The following is a 24,807-nucleotide window of genomic DNA, read 5'->3' on the forward strand; positions in this document are numbered from 1 at the left end:
ATGATGGCATGAATATTCAGTAAATCTTTGTCCTATGATACAAATATGTTTTTTTAGGTGATATTTGAACAAATAAATCATCAATTCAAGTCATTAATTACTTGATTAGTTTAGCAAAAACAATTACAATAATGTTTCCATAAACCAGAACAATCAAGCCATGTCATGTGACTGTCAGACTTTCCGACTATGTATCATATCTGACAATATGGAGGTGTGCGGAGTGATTTGTCAGACACTGCCATGTCGGTAGTTCTCTACAGACATTTTTAGGGCTTATGCTTATGTCTTATTACGACTACTGCTACAGCTACTAGTAGTCTTACTACAACTGCAGCTACTGATAGTAGTCTTATTATGACTACTGCTACAGCTACTATTAGTAGTCTTGCGACTGTTCTTATAGTTACTACTGGTAGTCTTACTATGACTACTGCTACTAATAGTAGTCTTACTACGACTACTGATACAGCTACTAGTAGTCTTTTGACTACTGCTACAGCTATTAATAGTAGTGTTACTATGACTACTGCTACAGCTACTAATAGTCTTACTATGACTACTGCTACAGTTACTACTAGTAGTGTTACTATGACTTCTACTATCATTCTTTCACTCATCACACACTTTTCCCATTCTGTCTAAATATTCTGTTTCTTTTCTTGTCTCTCTCCTTCCCATTCTGTTTCTCTGCGATCTGACTTTTACACTATCAGAATACACAAATACACCCTGCATGCTATTATCAATACACATTCTTACACAATATGACATGGAGTCTGACCCTGTAATCACCCTTAATGATGCTATCACTGATGCTTCTGATTTGCTTAACGAGATACCACAGTTAACCCCTAAAACACTAAGGAAAACCAGATTGCTGAATGCTGGCCTGATTAAGTGGAGTTACGCCCAGAAGGGTTATGTAAGGATGAGTGTCATCAGAAAGCCAGGCTCTGCACCCTGGTATGGAAGGACACAAGGATGACATTTTCAAGCGAAATGACTATTATTCCAAGGAGACACAATATTCGCTCATTATATTGCATAATTTACCATTAGCTTTGTTAATTGGCCCATATTCAGAGAAATTATTCTCTTGTCTAACTCAGTGGGTTTCCATTATGAGTTGCACAGGCATTTTGGCTCTGGGTTTTGCAACATGGCTGTTCAACATGGCTGCAGATGTTTAACAGCTGAAGTGTTTGGAAAGATGGATATAAAACTTTGAGGTATGGACAGTGAAAGGATTGTAACAATATGCTCTGTCATTTATGCTGATGTAGTCTGTTTAGGATACTATAAAAATTGAAATTAATAGGTCAGCAAATATTGGGAGTGTTAGCAGTAAACAGTGCCATAAAATGCATCATGAATTTAATAGAAGTGGCCGGCCATACCTTAGAACTATGAGAACTTAAAAGCTAATAAAAACCCAAGACAGGTCAATTCAAAATGTATACTCTAGTATGGGATGACAGTTTGATAACAGTATGTAATAACAGTATGTGATAACAGTTTGACTGAATAATGTTACTGCTCTCTTCACAAACCTGTCTTCAGCTGCTGGAAATATCAACAGCTTCATCTAAAAAGGCAGGAAATTTACAGTATATATTCAGTAAGTACAGTATATTCAGTTGAGATCAAGTCAGAAGAATGAACAATTTAGAGACAAGGGTGCGCAGTCCTGTCAACATAACTGTACAAGTTAATACTTTCATGACGACGTTTGCTGTAGTGGCCATGTTTACTGTGTTCTTGGTTTATTTTATTCTTAATTATAAGATCATTTGACGAGGCTGCCAGGAACAAAGACACTGAGAATGCCATTCAGATTGATGTCTTAATCTAGATTCATGATCTTGTGTAACATATCAGTGGTGAAATCATGGAAAAGAATCCTGCTTGCACTTGGTGCAACCTCAGGTAATAAGCTTGTTGCACCTGGTTTATAACCTTGTTACACCAGATAAAAACTGGTAGCACCTGTCACTATATATTATGTGAGAGGTTTGGTATTGATTTGGAAAACATTATTTTGGTTTTGATAAGAAATATTTGTCCTTCCTCAATAGTTTTAATAATAATAATAATAATAATATGTGTATTTATAATGCGCTGAATTCCACACATAAAGCATGCTCAAAGCACTACATTAGGTATTTTCCCTTGATCACTGGATGTCAATCTCAACAGCACATCATATTTCAATCTCAACTCCCTCGGGAGTATACAACTCTTGCTGCCACTAGGCGCACCGAGTTTATTGTGGCTCTCTCAACCTAACAAGGTACTGGGTGGACTGGGACACATAGTCACAGCACTTTGTCCAAGTTTACTGCACGTTGCTGTACCTGCAACTAAGTGTATGCACGTGTTCATGTGGCCACCATCTGGTCATATGCCAACGGATTCGTGGGTTCTTTTAAGTGCACAGGGTTGCGTACTGTACACTAGGGGTTGTGACAACACTGAAAGAGTCTGTACACAAAGTTGACTCCAAGGTTTTTACACCCGGTCACAGGTGGGCTCGATCCCGAAACCGAAACCTCGCTGGATCACTAGCCTGGCGCCTTAGCCAGCTCGCCCACCATGCCCCATGACATGAACAATAACAGTCATTGAGTCAGTGAAGAAGAATCAAAGCACCAAGTCATGGAACTAGCTGACAACTGATGTTCTTTATAGTGCACAATTAATTGTCTTTGGGTATCATTGTTCTGCATGCTATTGTTTTAGTAATTGTGCAGTGAATGTGACAAGGCAGTGAACTCCATTATGCCTAGATATGAATGTGTTACTTATAGAATCAGGCAGGGGACAAACGTTTCTGATTAAGTTTCATGATTTTAGCAATATATGTATATGCTTTGTATATCTACTTTTCATATCACATACGATAGAACCTGTTTCAACAAAAACCCAATTTACAGAGTTGCATTGTTTATATGTCATATGTAGAATATGTAGGAGTGTATTCTGTCATGAGTGGAGATGAACAGTTTATGTGTAGTTTATTGACAAACCTGTGGTTTTGATATGAATCCATGAAATTTGTTTTGTGTGGTTGTGAGATTACCAGTGAAATGAGCATACACTGAATATCAGATAATGACAGAGATTACTGGACTTTTAGGCATCAACAGAATATATTAAAACCAACTCTAAACAGTAACAGCCTGTGCTCATCCATTTTATTTTCCGAGATAAAGAGGCCTGATGGGACCTTTTTTCTTTTTTTTTCTTTTTTTTTATAATTTTTTTTTTTTTTTTGGCCTGATGGGACCTTAATACTTTATTGCTGGAATTATTGCTGAAAGACTCACTCACTCACTCACTCACTCACTCACTCACTCACTCACTCACTCACTCACTCACACTCGACAGATTGTCAGTATAAGATAGAGTTACAAGGTCATGTTATTATGATAATGAAATTCACAGATAAGATGTTAAATATGCTGGCTTAAAATTCTTAACATGCGTAACCATCATATTCCAGAACTGTCCTATAATATATTAGTTCTCTTAGATAGTATGGGCATACTAACTTGAGCATCAAGCAGAAGATATTTATTTTATTTCCTACGGTTATGGGTATCTCTGGGTAAGACAAACTGTTGGTCACATTGATGTTTTTATTAACGATTTTCGCTATCAATCTATTAATATGTTTCACCAGGAATGCCAAGCAAGTTTGAATAATAGCACACGTTATGATTGTTATGGGACATTTAAAACTTCACTACAACCAGAAAAATATTTATCTATACTTGGATGCAATGATTTAAGGTATAAGTTAATAAAATTTAGGCAGTAAAGTCTACACAGTGACTTTAAGATTGCCATTTCATTGTAAAACATGACCTGTTGCTTATCGTATCAGTCACTAGTTTGACTATTTCAGATTAAAATAAAACACTAGTGTGATATACCTGGAATATTTCTGAATGTGGCATTTAGAATAACAAATGATCATCATATCAACATACCATATTCTCAACAAACTATGTTATTTCATGTCATTTGCTGAATTGTTGCATTAACTGTTGCTCATGATGTCAATCACTGGATTGTCAGGTCCAGACTCAAATTATTTACAGACCATCACATATAGCTGGAAAATTACAGACTGTAGTGTCAGATAATGAACATCTGTAGACTACAATGCCTCTTCCTCGAATTTGTGTAGTATTTTCTTTCATTGATAACATGGGAAGATAACTGATTACTGTGTCAAACAACAGACTGTCATCATATGCACTCTTTAGTAAAAACATTTTTGGCTGAGATGCTTTTCTGAAAAATCACAACCACCTGGAATAAGGTACCCTTTAAATATAACTTTATGCTAAAACAATTGTTACAGCCATTCACTTAGAATTATATCGAACAGGAAGTATGCAATAGATTGCCAAGGGCAGGCAAACAGAGCGTTATCAAGAAGGCCTGATGCTAATTATACTATTGCCATTAAACATATGCGATATCAAAAGTGAACACAGTCCACACACAAACTCTAAACATTGGTAACACACTCAAAACAGAATGTACATTTTAAATGTACTTTAAGCTGAAGCAGTTTACACATTTAGTGTACTTCATACTGAAACAATGTACATTTTACATGTACTTTATGCTGAAGTAATGTATACTTTAAATGTACTTTATACTGAAGCAAGTATTCTTTAAGAGTACTTTATGTTGAAACAATGTACTTTTTGAATGTAATTTGCCCTGAAGTAATGCACACATTAAATGTACTTTATGCTGAAGCTGTGTACACATTTAATGTACTTTATGCTGAAACAATGTTTATTTTAAGTGAACTTTCTGGTAAAACAATGTACACCTTAAGTGTTTTTTATGCTCAAGTAATGTACACTTTAAAAGTACTTTATGCTGAAGCAGTGTATACTTTAAATGTACTTTATACTGAAACAGTGTACACTTTTAATATACTTTATGCTGTAGCAATGTATTCTTTAAATGTAGTAAATGCTAAAGCTATGTACATTTTACAAATTACATGTACTTTACGCTGAAGAAATGTACACTTAAAATTTTATCTCATAATGTGTCAGTGGACTTTATGATATAGTTTTGCCTTGAACTTTTATACTGTCAAAGCACTCAAATGGTGACATCCTTCCATAATAATTTGATGTAGACTACACTTTAATACACTACACTTTGGGTGGAGAAACTTTACTTCTTAAATGTCTGTCTGTATGATCTGGATGCATTGTCAATATTTGCTCTGCCATGTCACCGAACAATGTCAGAAGACAAAGATATTCCTATCCACATGAGCACTCCCAGAATGCCATCCCTTCAGTGTTGCCATAGCAATAAAATTAAGGAAGAATGCCACAATGTCTAGGCTGTTAGTACCATACGATACATGATAATAACCATTTTTGCGTTGATGATATAGGCTGTTTATTATTACACAGTCTTCTTTTGCATCACATATAGAATCCTGATATTAATGGACAATTCTGTCCTTCAGCTATTGCCACGCCCATTGTTTATTGGCGCCACAAGCATGACAATGCTGCTTCTTCCAATATGTTCATGAATGATACACTTGTATCGCCATGGCGACCACACAATATGATGCCTAATTGGTGTGGAGATAATTTTAGATTCATATAGATAGGAATGAATGGTAAATAGCAGCATCGTTAGAAGGCAAGGGGTACATCACAACGGAAACCCTGCCTTTGTTTCTCGAGCTCATTGTTGTCAAACATGTGGATAAATGTAACCATTAAGAATACGAATTATTATCATTGTCTTGTTGGGGTTTTCACATTTGTTGTAAATTTTTGTGTCTCAGGATTGAACAAATTTTTGAAGGTGTTGGTGGTTAAGTGTTTGTTCATCTTGCAAATGACATGGTTTTGATTATCTGTATGGTACAATGTTTGAAGGTGTTTTTGTGTCTGTTCCTGTTTTGATGCAGATAGAATATTATGAAAAACTGCATAAAAACACTCACTCATTCATCTATTCATTCATTCATCCATTCATTCATTCATCCAGTCACTTATGAAAAGCTGCATAAAACAACTCATGAAAGCTGCATAAGACCACTTACTCACTCACTCACTCATGATGAAATATGTGTCAAATCGTCCATGGTTAGAGGCAAAAATGAACGTTGTTCAACAAACAATCACTAGTTCGTTGTCACTTTTCACAATTTTTACGTGGGGGGACTACTTGCACGTAGAATAGCCAAGCATGCAGGATATATATGAGAAAATGAAATTTCACCACACACACACTTGATAATTACTTGACTGTTCTAACAGGAAGTTGTTCCCCTTCCTCATCCCTCTTTTTACAAAATAGTGAAAAGTGAAATATGATAAACAACTCAATTCAGGCGTCCAAATTGTGAGACAAATCATCACCTTTGCTCTGTCGATTTCATGTGACTGCAAAATTTGGTTTGGTTGCAATTATTTGATTTTGTGTAAGTGAGCAATTCATCTGTCTCAAATGCAGTCAAACGGACTGTCAAGTAAACAATACAAAATATGAAATATAACCTATCCAGGTTATGTTTGGATTTTGGGTTCTGGGGCCTATTTATGGTCCTAACTTTATAATATTTGCCTAATTTCAACATTGCCTGTTTCAGATGCCACCATGGCTGAAGGTGAAAGCTTGATTGGAGACACGAGGACCAAACCTGCATCTTGAGATGGAAGACCGACTCCTGCCTTGACAAAGGGCACCCTTTTAGTTATTTGATCAGAGTTAAGTCCCACCTCACAACTGGCACTTTCCAAAATTGTTCCATCGACACCTCCTCCAGTGTCCAGTATGTGAATTTTGACATTGATCTCAGCGCAGTCAGATGGTACCAGCCTCTTGGTAATCTGGAAGTGTGGAGAAAGTAAACAGTGATATTGTGTACCCGGGTCCATCCATTGGAACAATGGAGGATGGTCCATTAAAACATGAAACAACTGTTTGTTGAGATGCAGGAGAACTGATCAAGGAAGTCCTAATTATCTCTGACCTCCTCGATAAGGTATTTAGCAATATTAGCAAACAGGGAGTTCAGAAGTGACTAGCATCATTGTACCACCAGTGTCAACTACAGCTTGTCATTGTTGTATAAGCATTGAACACAGGACAGAAGCAAGAGCAGTGTATTACTTGATTGATGCCAAGTTCAACATAAGGTAATCAATGACTATTTCTTTGAAGGAAGAAAGTACTGCCATCTTAGCGATTGTTCAAGGATCTGTGGCAAACTAAATGATCAGACAATATTTATGGAAAAGGCTTTCTTCTATTTGAGAACTGATTAAGGTGTCTGTGAACCAAAATGCCTGGTTGGAGTTCCTCTGGGTGAAAGTGTTGTGAAAGTTGTGACCTTGTGTACTTCTCAATGTCAGAAGTCGCCATGTCAGTGTTCTGACACCAAGATTACTCTTGTCACCTTTTGACCTTGACCTCAACCTTGTCCCAACTGTCAATATGTCAGTTCAGTGGCAGAAACTCAATCCAGCGCAGTTCCAACAACTGCAGGAGTACATGTCATGTAAGTACAAACTTGCTCTGATTTATGCTTAACCTTGCAAAAAAGCAACCGTGTGTCACATATGTCTAAGTAAAAAAAGGTTTTGTTATCAAATTGTTGAAAACTTATACTATTTGCACAATCTGTTGATTGATTATCAAATGATATTTTTTCTAACTATTTCATTAGAATAGTTTTTTCTCTTCCCTCTCATTTAAGACACATTATTTTTGAGAGTACACTATTGGGGGTTTGGAGCTGTATACTAGACATTTATATATATGTATATACTAGACATTTGTATAGCGCCGATATCCAGTTAACCAGTTCAACTGCTCAAGGGCACTTTGTTTTTCCCTCGATCATTGGATGTCCATCACAACGGCACATAGTATTTTCAATCTCAAACTCCCTGGGGATCATACAACTACCAAGGAATCAAACCCACTCTTTCTGAAGAAGACCCCTAAGCAGGAGCTGTCTAATCCATTCAGCCCAAATAATGCTAGTCTGACAACTGGTACCATAAGCTTACCATATCTGACTATGATTCTGACTATGAACTAACAGCAGTGCCTTAATAAATAATGTGATGCCTGATAACTAACAGCGATGCCTTGACGGTTAACAGCAATGCTTTGATAACTAACAACCATGCCTTGAATCTCGCCATGATGCCAGGTTGATGCTGGAAGTTAGTAACTCTAACTTTCCATGGATACACATGCTTGCTTGCTTGGCCATGTTTTGATAAGAGAAGGGTCTGGATAAAATGTCTGCCATGATTAACCCAGTGTGATAATCACTGCCTGACCTATCTCTGATTATTGGATGCTCTCTGGATGAGTCATGACTCAATGAGTGACAAGATTGGACTATGAATGTAATTATGGATATAATCTCGATTTTTTTTAACCCTTTTTTAAAGTTACAGACTAATTTCCATCATTATGAGAAATTGTAGAAAAAGACTTCTTTGTATGGTTCTGATAACAAAGATCATGCATATTGCAAGAATCAACTAACATGGTTGGGTGGTCTGGCTTGTTGGCTTAGTTGATGCATGTCATCGTATCTAATTGAGTAAATCACTGTTCAGGATATCAGTCACTATGACACACAATTAAATGTTCTCATCACAATATGGCTGAAATATTGCGAATATGATGCTAAATCTTAACTCACTCAGGATGCCAGTCACTGGATTGTCTGGTCCAGATATGATTACTTGCAGACCAAATTGCTGGAATATTGTTAAGTGTAGTGTTCAATAATTTTAAACAAACAGCACACAAATCAAGCAAGTTACGTGAAAATGGACAGTGTCCTTTCTCTATTTAGTTGATTTGTTGTCGTGCATGTGTGTGAGAATCGATTGTGCTAATGAACCCTACCGTCGTACATGAATTACAAAAAAAATAAAATAATAATAATTATTTGTTGTCTTGTATTACATAACACCATGAAACAGAACGCTATTTTGTAAATCTGGCTGTGTAGACAATGGAATTAATTAGCTGACTCATCTTGCATAACGGTCCAATCAATTTTTGTTACAATTTACAAAGCGTTGATCATGTGGATACAAACCGTTCGGTTCAATTACTGTGATGGAGAATGGTTTGATTTTTGTGAGTTGGGGAAGCTGATTTGTGTTAGGGTGGGTAAGTTCATGGAGTCAGGGTTACTAGGTTGCTATGTGTATGGTTCAGTTGTACGAACGACAAACTATACAGTTCTGCATTAACTTTAAAACCTGAAAACCCTGCCTATCCAAGTCAGTCACACAAGACTTTACATTTATAACTGTAAGAGGGGTAAATTGTGTGAAATGTGTTTTCTGGTGTCCCTTGCCATGATGTTGTTGGAATATTGCTAAAAGTGGCTTAAACTAAACTCTCTTACTCATTCACTATAATTTTTTAATTTGGGACAGACTTGGTAAAGCAACATTTCTTCTGATAAACATGCTGCAACTCAAGGGCCAGTGGGGTAGCCCAGTGGCTAAAGCATTGGTTCATCACATCGAAGCCCTGGGTTCAATTCCCCACATGGGTACTTTGTGAAGCCCTTTTCTGGTCTCCCCAACAGTGATATTGCTGGACTTCCAGGACTTAAGACTATTTAACCAGTTTAAAGTTGCACATGCATCCTCCATATATCATTTGAAATAAGAACTATTTTTGTATTGATAAAGTAATATTTTTCGAAGATCACTACAGATTATTTTATCATAATCTCTACGTGGTCGACAAAAAGTATTCGTTTCATCAACACACTGTGCATAAACCTGAAATATATGTCAAATCATTAACGGTGCATAAACCGTGCTATAAATAGAAGTTCAAGACTGTCACATCAATATTTACTTATTACGTCAGTAGTGATCAAGCAAACCCTAAGTTCGATAGCGTTGAAATTAAACATTTCATCACAACGTGATGATTAGTTTCTTACAGATTAGCAAACTTCATTTAGCGCTAGTCACATCAAAGCAAACCAGAATTGTCTGCAGTTTTAAAGTTTAATTCTCCGAGCAATAAATGTACACATCAAAGGAATAAATGCTGATCGTGCACGCAACTCAATATCAAATTTAAGGATTGCGGTATGGTGACTACTTACGATTTTCATTTTGATCAAAATTTATTGTCAATAAACAGATAAACGCTGACTCACAGTACTAATGTAAACCGTCACACATTGACCATTTTATATATATAATAAAAAAATATATTTTTATATATTACATGTATGGTTTATGAATTTAGAACTATTTATAATCACAACATGGCTGAAATATTGCCAATGTGACTTTAAATCTTACTCACTCTCTCACTGAGACTGATAATAAGTGATGATAATATTGCATTGTTGTCATGACCCCTTGTCAGTCCGACTCACAAATATCTGGGGTAGAATAGGTCTTCAGCCACCCATGCTTGCCACAAAAGGTGACTATGCCTGTCATAAAAGGCGACAAACAGGATTGGGTGGACATGCTTGCTGATTTGGTTGACACATGTCATCAGTTTCCCAATTGCATAGATCGATGCTAATGCTGTTGAGCATTGGATTGTCTGATCCAGACTTGATTATTTACAGATCGCCGCCATATAGCTGGAATATTTCTGAGTGTGACATGAAAGTAAACTCATTCACTTACTCACTTCTTCAGTCCTAATACTGCAGTAAACAAATGATGTATTGTAATGTAAGGGAAGGATTGTATTACATGTAGCGTACTCATGACACTCACGCAAAGTCTCCTGTGTTTATCTGACCTGTGCTTTTGTCTGGCCACTTGCTGTCTGTTTTAGCCGAAATGCATATGACAAACTAAAATTAGCAGTCCCCAAAAACCCATTATATAAAGTCCCATTGTTTATTGTACATGATAGAGAGTATTGGACTTCAAAAGGGTCCAGTTCAAGATATCAGTGCATTTTCAAGAACTTCATTCCATAGGATTTGATACATACCCCCTCCTTCCCGAGAAACCCCTTCCTTCTAATAAAATGCTAAATATGTCTATTACATATTTGATATGAGTAATTAGACAAGGAATGACCAATAAGTAGTGGAGAGTGAAGATCGGTAAAATAGGAGGTTTTGCTTATTTTAGATACTGTTCAAAATATAGAAAAATAAGAAAAGTATATTTAGTCTGAAGGAGAATTTGCAGGGCCATGAACCCTCCCAATCTACAAAACATAATTTTCAAATTTCTGGTCCCTAAAACTCAGATAACCTTCACAGTACTTAGTCACCTAGAGGCAGATGGTACTATACCCAATTCCATTAGATGTATACTGCCAGACAATATATTGACAGAGATCTATGTGTAAAGCTCTCTGACTATTACTCTGACTATTACTTTTAAAGCATCTATTCCAGGTTTTCGATCTGCAAAGGTTCGCAAACCGACATCACCTTTTGTCCTTGATCAGCTTCAGAATGATTAGCTGAAGTGATTCATCTTTTTGTTTCCACGCCAAATTGATGTGAATATAAATATTTTAAGGTTAATCTAGCTACTTACTGGAAAGTAGAAGTGATGTTGACTGAGTCTACTGTTTTTCTGAGACCAGAAAGAACTACCTTCACAAGGTTGAACTTCTCTAAGTAAGATAGAAAAGGCTGGATGGTTTGAATATTTAACTGTAATTCTCTTCTCAAGTCCCAAAATAAATAACCAAGTTTCTTTAAGACTTTTCTTGCATGTGGAGTGAGAATGTCTGAAAATCATTCTGATATTTTGAGGATGATTATGGAATTTCTTTTGTACATTTGTAACTTTCGTTGAAAACAATTCTGAGTTCAAAGCTTAAAGATATAAAAATATCCACCAAGTTATCACTGAACTAAAGGACAATGTACACCAAAGCGAAAGAATTTTTAGATCACCCTATTCTTTCAAATAACTGCAGTTCCTCTGTCATACCCAGACAGATTATATCAAGTGATATGGAAGAGTCCAGTGCTCTGGAACTTCTGTTGAGTAGTGTTTAATTAATGGTTGAAAAACGAACCTGATCCAAAGCTTAAAATGGAAGATGCTAAACAAAAACTATCCCCAGTACCAAAATACCAGAAAAGTTGCCATGACTTAGATTGACAGATCTTGATAAACACCTTTCCACTTGCAGGAAATGCTCTATTGAAGCGCCTTACACCTTTGTTAAAGACATTAAGATGTTAGGTACTAAACAAGATCATTCTGCTCAGTGGAGAGACAAGATATAGGCCACTGTCCTCCGTAGGTTACAGATGAAGGATGTGTAAATCTATCTCAGTCACTCACATACAAGCATATCTGCTCACTCACTCATCTAACCACAGACTTGCTCACCTGCCTGCCCCACCCACTCACCCGCCAGCTCACTCACTCACTTGCTGACTCACTCACCATAATACTTCAATAGCTATTGGGAACTCCTCACTTTCTGTTTTTAAGATTTCCTACTGAATTTAACCTAAGAAACAACATACATGTATTTTCATGCCTCTATATCTCAGTCTGACCCTTGATGCAACTCTAAATACATCCTTCCTGCTGCTGTCCTCATAGCTGTTAATGAAACATTCATTTGGCACCGGTTATGTCAGGCTCTAAATCTGGCGTTGCTTTGGATTCGGTGATGACGAGATCACATTTAGGGTGTATCAACAACAAAACCGGTAGCATCTTGTTTCATGTGTCATTTACCCGACAGAGATCCAGTGACCTGAAGACTTGACACCCCCCTCTTTCCCATCATCAACATCGAACATGGCAGCGTCATGTCGCAGCCTCACTATGGATGAACGTATTCATTATATCCTGAGTCCACAATTATTGACATATTTATGCAATTGGTGCCGTATAATTATTGATGCAAGAAATATGACCAGCTGTTTGATTCCCACGTCATTAGAGTGATTCAGGCTCGGAGAAACTCCGCGCTCGTAACCATCGCTTTCTCAACAACATGTATTAATCAAGCTTAAGTTAACTTCCTTGGTTAATGACGACCGTACCTGTATATAACATTCATTAGTATCACGTCATTTTGTTACTTGTTCAAACGTTAAAAGATTTATGGATAAGCTACTTTTCTGTTGTTTAAGGAATTATTTTTATTGTCTCATAAAATACGATTTTTGGTAGAATCTGTATGCACCATGAGCCATCATTTGTACTTCGTTCATTTGAAGGGTTTAAAAGTGATAGATTTTATTGCTGTTTGTAGTCACTGTTAAAGTCAACAATGACAGTGGGCACAGCAAAATTTCATTTCATCATCATCATCATCATCATCATCATCATCATCATCATCATCATGATGCATTATTAAGTAAAAAGTCATTGTCCCTTAAAGTGGAGGTAACAGACCTGAGAAATAATAGAGTTCACGTGGGGGCGTTTCTTATATTTTGCGACATAAAAGCGTGTGTTTGTGTTCAGCTGTGAATGTGCATGTGTGTGGATCTCTCTAGTAGCTCCAGAGAAATACCGTACCCCCGTTTAGCATGACACCCTGCTTTGACTATGCCATATGATGACTCCAGGCTATAGGTACCACATACAGGCACTGTAAAGACCTCTGTTAAAGCCTTCAATGTCACTGCTTATTCACCTACCCTGTCTATAAAGTAATCTGGATGCCAGTTGCAAAGTAGGTAACAATACAAGATGAGACAGCTGTGGAATAGTAAATGAGTGAGTGAGTTTAGTTTTATGCCCCTTTTGGCTGTATTCCAACCATTTAACGTTGGGGACACCAGAAATGAGCATCACACATTGTACCTACATGTGGAATCAAACCCAGGTTTTCAGCATGACGAGCAAATGCATTAACGACCAGGCTTCCTGCCACCTTGAATGCCTTAAAATGACCCCAATGCTGTTGGTACCACATTTTGCCACAAAAGGCAGCCCAGTGAAAGCCTTAAAGGCAGTGTTTGCCTAGGCATAAATATTTAGGAGTCATCATGACTCCCTGGTATCATAAAAGTGAGTCATGGGCATGTTTTTGGGAGTCAACTTCAGTTTCATACCACATTTAAGACATCATCTGTCAGTGTCACTTTTTAAGGAGGACAAAAAAAAAACAATATGAAGCGCATCAGATATTTTCTCAGCACTGATCAGTTAACTGGCAAACAAATAAGTAGTTTTAAACAACAGTAAATTACACATTTACATTATCCTGCAACAAGGGTGCAAACTTCTAACTTCACTGCACACTAATTTATGCGTCAAGTGTGCAGGTTTTCGGCTTCAGTGTGAACACTGCTTTAAGGTCAATGCCGATTCATGCACTCCATCTGTAAAGCTATCTAGAGGCAGATAAAAAGCACGGACAACAATATGAGAACAGAACCATCAACATTCTGCTGTCCATGGAGACACAACAGCTGGGCATTTGTAGTACAGGACAAGTGACAATACTTTATAGGGGTGACTAGGTACTGTTAGAAGAGGTGTATGGCTCCCAGTGTTTGGCATTGATCTGTCATTGTTGTAGCAGAGGTCGCTGTTGTGTGGGTGAGGGATTTATTGCTTTGAAAAACACTTCTGTTTTATCATGGTTTGTCAGCTTAGTGTGGAGTGAGTGAGTGAAAGAGTGAATAAGGTTTTACGCAATTTTTAGTAATACTACAGCAGTATCATGGCAGGGGATGTCAAAAATGGGTTTCATACATTGTACCTATATAGGAAATCGAAACCCAGGTCATGGCATTAAGAGCCAACTTTTTATCCCTAAGCTACCCCACTGCTCTTTTGTGTGAGAGAAAGTGATGTTACTTGTTGTTACTTTGCCTGACCCTAATTGCTACGGATACATAACAGTAAGTGGTTCAATAACTGCTGATGACCTTAAAGCTGCAGAATTGCTGCAGAATTGATGATACAGCATAAATATTCTCTCACTTGGCTCAGCAACAGCCAAATCCCATCTGTAGATAGACACTGAAACTACATACAGTGTAGTCCACTTTGATTTTATTGGTTTCACTTTAACAAAATGAACATGCAGGTTTCATTTTAAAGTCTGTAAGCAGTAGCAGGCCCTAATGGCCAAAAAGCAAATTAAAGCATTGCAAACACTGGTTACTTCCCCTACCCATGGTATGATCTGCTGTTAACTCATTAAGCCCTGGAGCCGCTCCACTGCCCAACACCTGGCACCCCTCGCTGACTGCCTGATTGCTGCGACGAGGCTAATTAGTGCTAATCATGCCTGATTTCCCTGGCAGGTCTCGGATATGACAGGAAACTGTCTAGTCTCACAAACAAGTACTGATTATTTAATTGTGTCGTAAAGATATAAATGGGAAAGAGGCCGACGTGAATCCATATATTACAGCATTTCATGTAATTTATTACCTGTGTCTCTCATACCCCTTTGCCAGTGTGTGCTGTATTTTTATCAACACCTACGCAGTCTTTGTACGTACAAGATGAACACATATACAAATTCCTCCAGTCTCTCTCATCGTATGGACTGAATTATAATATATTATTTATAATAGAGTTTAAAAAGAGGGGGTCTTGCATTATCATCATCTATATTTTTTGCCAATACATTGCTCGTGCTTACTGACTATTTCAAGGAAAGTATCAATAGGTGTGTAAGTAACATGGAGCATATAGAGATTTATAGTTTGTCACTTTGTTCATCTGAACTTAACGCTGCAAACATACATCACCATTCATACACATACATATTGCATGATACATTTATCATCACTCAACGTTAAACAAAGCTTCCCATCATGCGATGGGATAAAGTTTTCCGAATGTAACGTTTTATATCTCACTCAATATATTGGCTAATACTTTCACCAATCGTATCGTGAGAACCTGTCACAGAGGAAGGGCAAGGTGATGGGGCGTGGCCTAAATTTCTGAAGAGCACGTTTGGACACTCAAAGTGATAGGGTAGAGATTGATTATTGGCTTTATCGTTGACCAATGGCTGTGTTGTGTTTCGGCTGTATCAACTATCATGCAACAATTTGTGTATTATAAACATAACATCAGTTACTGTAATGATGTATGAAAGAAACACATAAGACATATGGGTGTAGACTGACACTATGATGAGTGTATTCGTTCTCTGATGGTGAACACACATGTCTTAGTATTTTGGAAATGTAAAAGAATAACGACTGAAATGCAACAATTGAAGAGAATGGGTGAATTTAGTTTTACGGCGATTTTAGCTATATTCCAGCAGTATCGCGTGGGCTTCACACATTGTGCCCAACAACTGACAAGAATGGTATACAGTACCATTTGTACAACACAACTAGTGCATAAAGCGTCATCGTCCTTGGAACAAGTCTTTATGGTAGGCCTCAAAACAGTCAACGCACAAAAACACATCACAGCTTGAACATCTGCATTTGATGTCTCTACGTTTGCCGTTCCGTTTCATTGTATGTAAGAAATACTTAAACCAAATGATGTCCCTCTCATATCATTGTGAGAGATTAAATTGTTCAAAACATCTATGTCAGTGGCAGTAAAGACGAATTTACGCACATGCATAATAATCTATGAAAGAAACGTTTTCGCTGATACATTGCTAGTGTATACTGAATATTTTCAGGAAAGTACTAATAAGCTAGTCTGTGACTTACATATAACAGATTCAGTTTGTCGCTTTGGTACATCTAGGTTTAATGCAGAAAATATACGAACATACATGTATACATATTGTATAATGCTATTCCTTTCACATACATAAGACAAAGGGTCATGGGATGGGCGTCATCAAAGTTCCCGAATAGGACGTTTTGTATCTTAACTGTTCAATATAGTCCCTGATTTGTTATCTATGACCAATCGTATCATGAGATACCTGTCACATTGGAAATGACAGGTGATGGGGCGTGGGCTAAATTTCTGAAGAGTACGTTCGGTCACTCGACAGCTTGGATACAGATTGACTACTGGTTAGATTGTTGACCAATCGATATGCTAGATTTCGGCTTTAACAACTCTAGCTATCATGAAAAACTTTGTGTATCGTGAACATACATAATCGTAAGGATGCCTGAAATGTACACGTAGGACTAACAAGCACTTTGACGAGTTTATTTTCTTTTTGAAGCGCTCAAAGCGCTACAATCCGATTATTTTTACCCCGGATAACCCAATCCAATCATTGAGTAGTGATAGTATTTATTTGCGTATACTTTATGCGCACACTACTTGTACATCAAACATAATGGCTTGCTGAACATTTCAATATAATCTGTGCATTGTTACGAATACATATCATAATTCAAATACATATATTATAGAATTAAAAAAAGTGACACGATACTGATTTATTGTGATGTATACACTTGTAGTTGAATCTCCCCAAATATTTATGAAGATGGGCTTACTTATATTTGTTTTGAAAGCAAACGAGGTTCAGGAGATTGGCAATGGGCGTGATTCCACAAAACAGTTTGTCCAATGATGTAACAGCGCATAAGCGTTTTACACTTGTCACGGGACAAAAGTTCACCTGGACATACATTCGACCAGAGTCTGTTATTTTGAGGTTGAAAGAGGTGTTCATATATTTAGTGTTGTCTGATTGAATGATTATGCGCATCAGTTCCGTAACTCATATATTATCCTCCTTTTATTGACGATGGATCTGATACACGTGATCATTACACTGGATAAGATAATTACAGAGATCAAATACAAACGTTTCTTACACAATGCTTATGTAAATTGCATTGAAAAATCACATTTCAAATAAGCATGAAACAGCTTGAACAAAATACCCCAGTTACCTTTGTATGGTTTATGTGTACTATATATGTATATTATGAGTAGATGCAAGAGTTATCACTTCATATTCGATTATGTATTATTGTCAACTTTAAAAATCAATAGTCGCAAATGAATTAGGTCTATATTAGTGACTTGATTTATTTCAAATCTACACGAGTGTAATACAGTATTGCTATTTATGTCTACGATTCATTATATGAACTATTACAACGAATGAATGAATGATTTTAGAAGAAGGTTTTGTAACCTTGTCACCGTTAATTCAATCAATGTGCAAACATAGTATTTTAGTATTCACTCCCAATGACGAGTAACAAACACGTGCCTCCTGTAACAACATCTCATAATCCCTTTTCTCGCAGACATGTGTTCATCTGCCTGTATAAGTCCCCGACATTGCAAGCAATTGTTATCAAAACACATTAATAGTTCTTCTGATTAACACAGAAAGTAACCTCTCTTGTAAGAGAGGATAATCTTTGATCATTACTGCTAAATTGATTGAAATTATAGGTACAGTGCGAATTTAAAATGTAAAACCCCCAATACGCGGCTCTTGCTGAATGAGAGGTGCTTTTCATAACCCCCAATATGCGGCTCTCGCTGAATAAGAGGTGCTTTTTATTACCCCCGATACATGGCTCTCGCTGCGAGAAGCTAATTAATTTGCCGCATATACGCGGCTCTCGGCCTTAATGAGTTAAATGAATCTGTCCTCCATGCCATGTGTGTGTACTTCCTGGTGAAGTCATTAGTAAGTGCCTCCTATTTCTGGCTAGTACCAAATGTGCCACAAAGCACCAAGATATTTGACTATTAATTATAATCAATTATTATTATTATTGTTGTTGTTGTTACAGACTCCTCTAAGAAGCTAACCGATGTCCTCGAAGAGTTCAACGGTGATGGAGCCTTGTCCAAGTATAATCGAGATGAGGTAAGCGTTGATGAGCTTCATCTTGAGTAAACGGAATTTGCTAATATTGAAAACAATTTGTGAATGATATGTAAATGTAACACATGGCTGAGCTTATATGATTATACACAACTCCATTGTGATTTATAGCTGCAGTAGGACTTGTGTTAAGGCCTTTTCACTATGTCACCTTTATCATATTTTATCATATTGAAATTGAGATATGCTGAAAGACTTCTGTTCATTACAAAGGGCCCAGGTGTCTGATGCACTGTATTTGACAGTGTTGCATCTTTTAGGAGTCCAAGATACCGAGATTGTGGGTTTGAATCCCTGAGTTGCCCTGATGTTATTTCAAGGTTTCTCGGCACCATTGCGGGAATTCCCATAGTTGTAATCACCTGAGTCTGTATCACATAAGGCATTTCGGGGTTTCTGGTTCACCTCAGTGATATTTCTTTGTTTATGTGCAATATGACTATCCCCGAAGGCATAAACATCTGAGAAATGCATCACTCACCCACCCACCCACCCACCCACCCATACTGACACAGTTGTATGAACAGAATACTTATCAAAGATAACTAAAATGCATATTCCTATAAAGATTATTGTAAGCGGTTCAAATATTTGTTTATTTCTTTTCAGCCGATTGACTATGAGGGATTCCAACTATTCATGGAGATTCTGATGGAATCCTCTTTAACTGAAGAATTGTGCAAGACTCTCTTTCTGTCTTTCATGAAGAAACCTGTTCCTCAAGGGGCTAATGTTGGTAAGGATTTCCACATCCGTGATGTGGCAGCAGCAATGGCGTCACAAACCTTGTGTGCACCAATCACCCACCAGACGGCAGATATACACCTTGAAAAACCTGAAAAGCATCATGGTCTTGCCGAAAAATTGCATGGACTTACCGAGAAGCTTCACGGCCTTGGTCATCATGGCGGTGACAAAGGCCACTCACGCCATGATAGCAGCGGCACCGATGCTGGGAGACGAAGTAGAGCAGGTAGATGTCAGCCACGCCATCAAACAAATTGTTTGATTTATGAAGAAAGGACCGAGCCTCCACCTTACACTTATCTTATTTCTGGCTAAAGAACCAAAATTCTTATCAGCTTTGACCTCCAATAACCTTTAAAGTCTTCTGAAAATCTCTTCTAACATCCATATTTAGAAATCCAAATATATTGGTCCTTCGCTCTGTTCCACAGCATGATCTTTGCGCTAATATGATGTTAACTCCCGTACTAACTTTTGGTCTACAATGATTATAGTGCTAAGATTGTTTGTGGAACAGAGCCCTATTGAATGATGTCCATGTATATATATTTGCCCACAGTTTTGAAGTAAGATACAGACATAGAACATCATACTGTAAGGAAAGGAAATCACCTTTGTAGGATCCTTTTCAAAAGAAATAAACTTGGATTGAGCAAACCATACAAGTAACTGAAATCCACTCAAATATATGGTTTATCCTTATCTTAGAACTCATCTCATTTTATTACTGAATTGGTTATATGGGACTGCTTTGAACCTGTTTTAGGTTTTTCTAATGGAAAATCCCATGACTCTTCTAACATAGCAAATCTGATTATCCACATGGAACAAAGACATGATATGGCAGTGGGGTAGCCTAGTGGTTAAAGGGTTTGCTTGTCACACTGAAGACCCAGGTTCAATTCCCCACATAGGTACAATGTGTGAAGCCCATTTCTTGTGTCCCTGGCCGTGATATTGCTGGAATATTGCTAAGGGGGGTGCTATTATGTTCCACAATCGAAGAATGTAAAAGAGAGATGCTTGACATTCAGAAAAACAAGGTGGACAGTTATCAAAATGTACAATTATTTAATAATCAAATTTATACACTTCAGGTTTCCTCCGACTTACAGTATGGTGGTCCGTGTCCTCAGCTAACTTTTATATCAACTTCACACTGAATATGTTTGAAATTTGACCCTTATACCTCCACCATCACAGGCACTTCCAGCACAAGCGTATCATTTGCAGATAGTTTTACATTATTATTTTTGGTCTAAAACTCTTGACCACTATATATACAAGAGTCCACATGCAGCAGCAAGACAACCATTTCCATATACACCAAATATATACTACTCAGAATATGTAAAGGAACAACCCATTCTTTCATACAGTTGATCTGTCATGATGCAACCTCATCTGATTTGTTTGCCTGGGCCCCGTTCCTCAAAGTGATCGTAGGGCTACAACATTCGTAAGTCTAACTTAAAGTATTGGAGTTACGATCAATTTGGCGCTACGGTCGATTTGAGGAACGCAGCCCAGCTGCATGAACAAGAATCTACTTTAGCAGCATTTGCTTCATGCCAGTTTTTCTACAGATATGTGAAAGAATCGAGTGATCCTTAACCTTTTTGAGTAGTATATCTTATACAGATGGTCCATGTACTTGTCTTGTCTTCTTTGGTTCCGTAATGTCCTTCCATATGAAATGCCATATTTAACCTCTTTATTTGCATGCATAATGTCCACTATTGACCAACTATTCCCCAACCTTTTTAATACAATACTTCAAGTAATGCATGCTGCATGACCCCTTGACCTCTCACATCTGACCTTTCTATTTGCATATTGTAATGGGTTGATTGACATTATGGGACTGGCAGTATAAACAAGGATTGTTGGTGTGTGAATGCATGTGTCATGTGTGTGTGTGTGAAAATATTGGATAAATGGTGTTCTGAGTTGTGGCAAAGAATTTCAGCAGATTCAGGGTGATATGCAATGTGTAAATATGCATTAAGTTCATACAAATTTCTAGAATGGTCGGCACCATAAAATAATGGTTCGGGGACAGTACAGTGAATCTACACTGAACAGCAAAAGAAACGCAAAAGAAGAGTTTCGAAAAAAATGAAATCTCATAAAAGTAAAAGAAATCTCATAAATGCTGAAATAAGCATCGAGGCTAGTCATCAAGGTGTCATCAATGAAACGCAATCAATAAAACCTGACTACCCTATCACAAAAATTACAAAATAATTTTGAATTGGCAGCAAATGAGAGACTTTAGCATGGATTGGAATGAAAGAATGTGATCAATCTCAGTATACTAGTTGAATATTCAGACAAAACCTTTCTTTTTATCTTTGAATGCATGAGCGACATATGTTCCATCTTCGAAGCGTGTAGTTAAAGGAAAGATTGTGATCAATATCAGTGTACAAATGGAATATTCAGATGAAATATTTTTTATCCATCTACGCATGAGGGACATAGATTCCATCTTTGAATAGTGACTTTGAAAGAATGTGAACAATTTCAGAATTCAGATAGACTATTCAGAAGATACACCAGACATGGAAGCGACCTTAAAGGGCACACATAGCATTTACTAATGTCCACCCGTTGAGGGTGACATCAAAAACACCATGCATAGCATGTCCACATATGCATGTTGCAATTGCACCAACCACCTTTCAATCAGTCTTCATTCTGCCAATCAGAATCTGTCTTGCATGTGGCTTGCTCCACCCTTTCTTCAGTGGCGCTCCTTCGTCTCCTGGGACATGGCAGCTGACTTGCTAGGGTCAAGGTCACCAGATGACCTGACCTTTGACCTATGGCCTGATGTGGTATGTAGTTTCAGACCATTTTTGTTGCATTTGGCCCTTGTTTCGGAAAAACAAACAGTGGTGGGTAATTTGGTGTGAGTTTCTTCAAAGCACATGTGTAGTCCTTTCATGTTTTTCATTTGATTATTATTTTCATTTTAAAAACTTTATCCTTTAATTCAAGAGAAAGTGCATATATTGTTTTTCTTGGATTTCACCAATATTTATGTTTTTGTAGAGATTCCAAATTACATGAATGAATGATGATGTGAAGTTCACTTGAAATGAACTTCATACCTGTAATCATAAACAACCTCCATATTCTTTTCTGAAGTGTTGTGAGTATTTGTCTTACATTAACCTTTGTTCATTGATGATTTTGAGTTGACTGTGTCTACTGATGTGTTGTGTTTACCCTTTGTGCACATTGTGTCATTTCAAAGTGTTTGTGTTCAACTGTTTGTGTGTTGATTGTTACTGAAATCTCTAACTGTTATTTCATGCATTCACAAAGTTTCAATGGTCAAATAAAGAGATCAGGGCCTGATCCATGAGGAGTTAGTTACTCTACGATCCTCCATAAGTCTGTCGAATGAAACAACAGGTCATAATGTTAAGAATGCTTGTGGATTGGGGCAGTGAGTCAATTCTTCATAAGTGTGGATACTCTACATTCCTCCATGAATCATGGATGGGTGGCCATTATGGGTAAAGTTGTGACACCTGTTATCAAATATAATGCCCTGTTTATATAAAACATCAGCCCAGGAAAAAAAGTCTGGACTGTACACTGTAAAAGATACAACTGGCCATAAATGGTGAACCAAGGATAAAGGGATAAGCTTGTCCCCAACCAAAGCAATGATTTGTTTGTTGGACAAAAAGGACATATAATCTGTGCATGAACTTTGTGCAAATCCTAGTTTTTCCTGTCACAGAAGGAATGTCTGCAGTAGAGGATGCTGGGATATGTCACTTGTTGCGCATGCCATCAAGAAATGTGCAGTGTAAACTGAGAGTTTGTTTATAGCTTCCCTCTCACTTAACACACTAAACTCTGGGAACACATGGTGTCATTACTGATTTTCATTGATCCATTTCTACAGTTTTTCAGACCATTTTCACTAGTATATACCGTCTGCAAAGCCACCGCATGGTCGACTGGAGGAATGTAGTGTTTACATGACATGAAGATATTTTGACCCTCCACCAGCACATTATTTCTTGTGATTGTAACAGCCAGAAAGACGCAGGCTTGTGATCGTCTCTAGTGCTAAGGTCACTTTGTGAAACAGACTGTACATTGTACAGATTGTTTTTAGGCTTATATGATGTTGTGCTATATTATTACATGGATTCTGATACACAAGCACTAATATCTCTTTCAAAAACATGGTTGTTGAAGAGAAATAGAAAAATGGCTGACCCCAGATCGATGTATCGATAGCAAGCAAGTTGAGGGATTAAAAATGGAATTGACTTCCTGCAATGAAGTCATACTGGTATGGATGCAGGATTGGAATTTTGCAGAAACAGAAATTACAGTAGACTACATCTATTTCATTATCCTGTTTGTTAAGTCTGAAGTCAGTAATTCCTGCAAATATCTCCATGACTTCAATGCCCGTAATCCTGAATTATAGCTGTCAATGTGCTTTAAAATCTTCACATTTCAACAGAAGTCCTTTTCATTGTGAACTGTCCCTAAGCAGTTGTGCAGGAAATAGTAGATTGATTTGTTTGGATTTGGACCATTTCTTTTGTCAACACAGTACAAATGTTCCAGTGTTTTACCAAATGATGAACATCTAGGACCCCTTAAAATTGGCAACAAATTAGGGAAATTCTTTTGAAAACTTATACCAAAATAGACTACTCATTTGTTGGAGATGATGACATGATGACATGAACTGCTAGAAAGTCCTGTGTTCAAAGTACGATCAAGGGTTTACTATGACAAATGTTTAAATACTGATTACCATAAAACAAATTACATTTCATCATGTTGAAAGACCAAAAGAATTGCCTCATTAATGTTTATTACTGTTCCGTAGTGTTATAATAATTCAACTTTCCAGTGGTCCAGACATTTTAGTAAAACATATATTTGATAAATAAGAAACTGAAATGCAGCATAATTATTCCACCATTTTATTAAAAACCTGTTTGTGACTGTGTGTTGGCAAAATGTAGCTGATTTGATCTGGTCATTGTCAGAACAAGAAACTTGTTGTAGGTGATTAAATTCAATGTATACTTGTACCATTGTATGATTTACAATCATTTGTAAAGAATCAGGTTCAAATCTAGGTGTACAAACCGTAACAACTTTTGACGCAAGCATGCTTACAGTGGTAAGGAAAACTATCAAACATCAAACAATAGTAGAATAATACTGCTTGACGTGTATTAGATGAGTCTTCACAGTAAATGCATTTGTGACAAGTAGGCG

General features: G+C 37.2%; 1 protein-coding gene across 10 annotated transcripts in view; it reads left to right on the plus strand.

Annotated features, from left to right (window-relative positions):
- Positions 1-24,807, plus strand: part of LOC137298201 (diacylglycerol kinase beta-like) — a 99,992-nt gene that overhangs the window by 47,122 nt on the left and 28,063 nt on the right. For 6 of the 10 annotated variants that reach the window (XM_067830367.1, XM_067830369.1, XM_067830364.1 and 3 more), the window contains exons 2-4: positions 6,656-7,567; positions 18,695-18,771; positions 19,399-19,525. In XM_067830367.1, coding sequence (XP_067686468.1) covers positions 7,504-7,567; positions 18,695-18,771; positions 19,399-19,525 — 268 coding nt within the window. In that variant the 5' untranslated portion in view covers positions 6,656-7,503. Of the gene's footprint in view, positions 1-6,655; positions 7,568-18,694; positions 18,772-19,398; positions 19,763-24,807 lie in introns of all 10 variants that reach the window. The other 4 variants (XM_067830360.1, XM_067830362.1, XM_067830361.1 and 1 more) reach the window with 1 other exon arrangement.

Source organism: Haliotis asinina, chromosome 10, assembly GCF_037392515.1.
Source record: "Haliotis asinina isolate JCU_RB_2024 chromosome 10, JCU_Hal_asi_v2, whole genome shotgun sequence".
Taxonomy (NCBI): Eukaryota; Metazoa; Mollusca; class Gastropoda; order Lepetellida; family Haliotidae; genus Haliotis; species Haliotis asinina.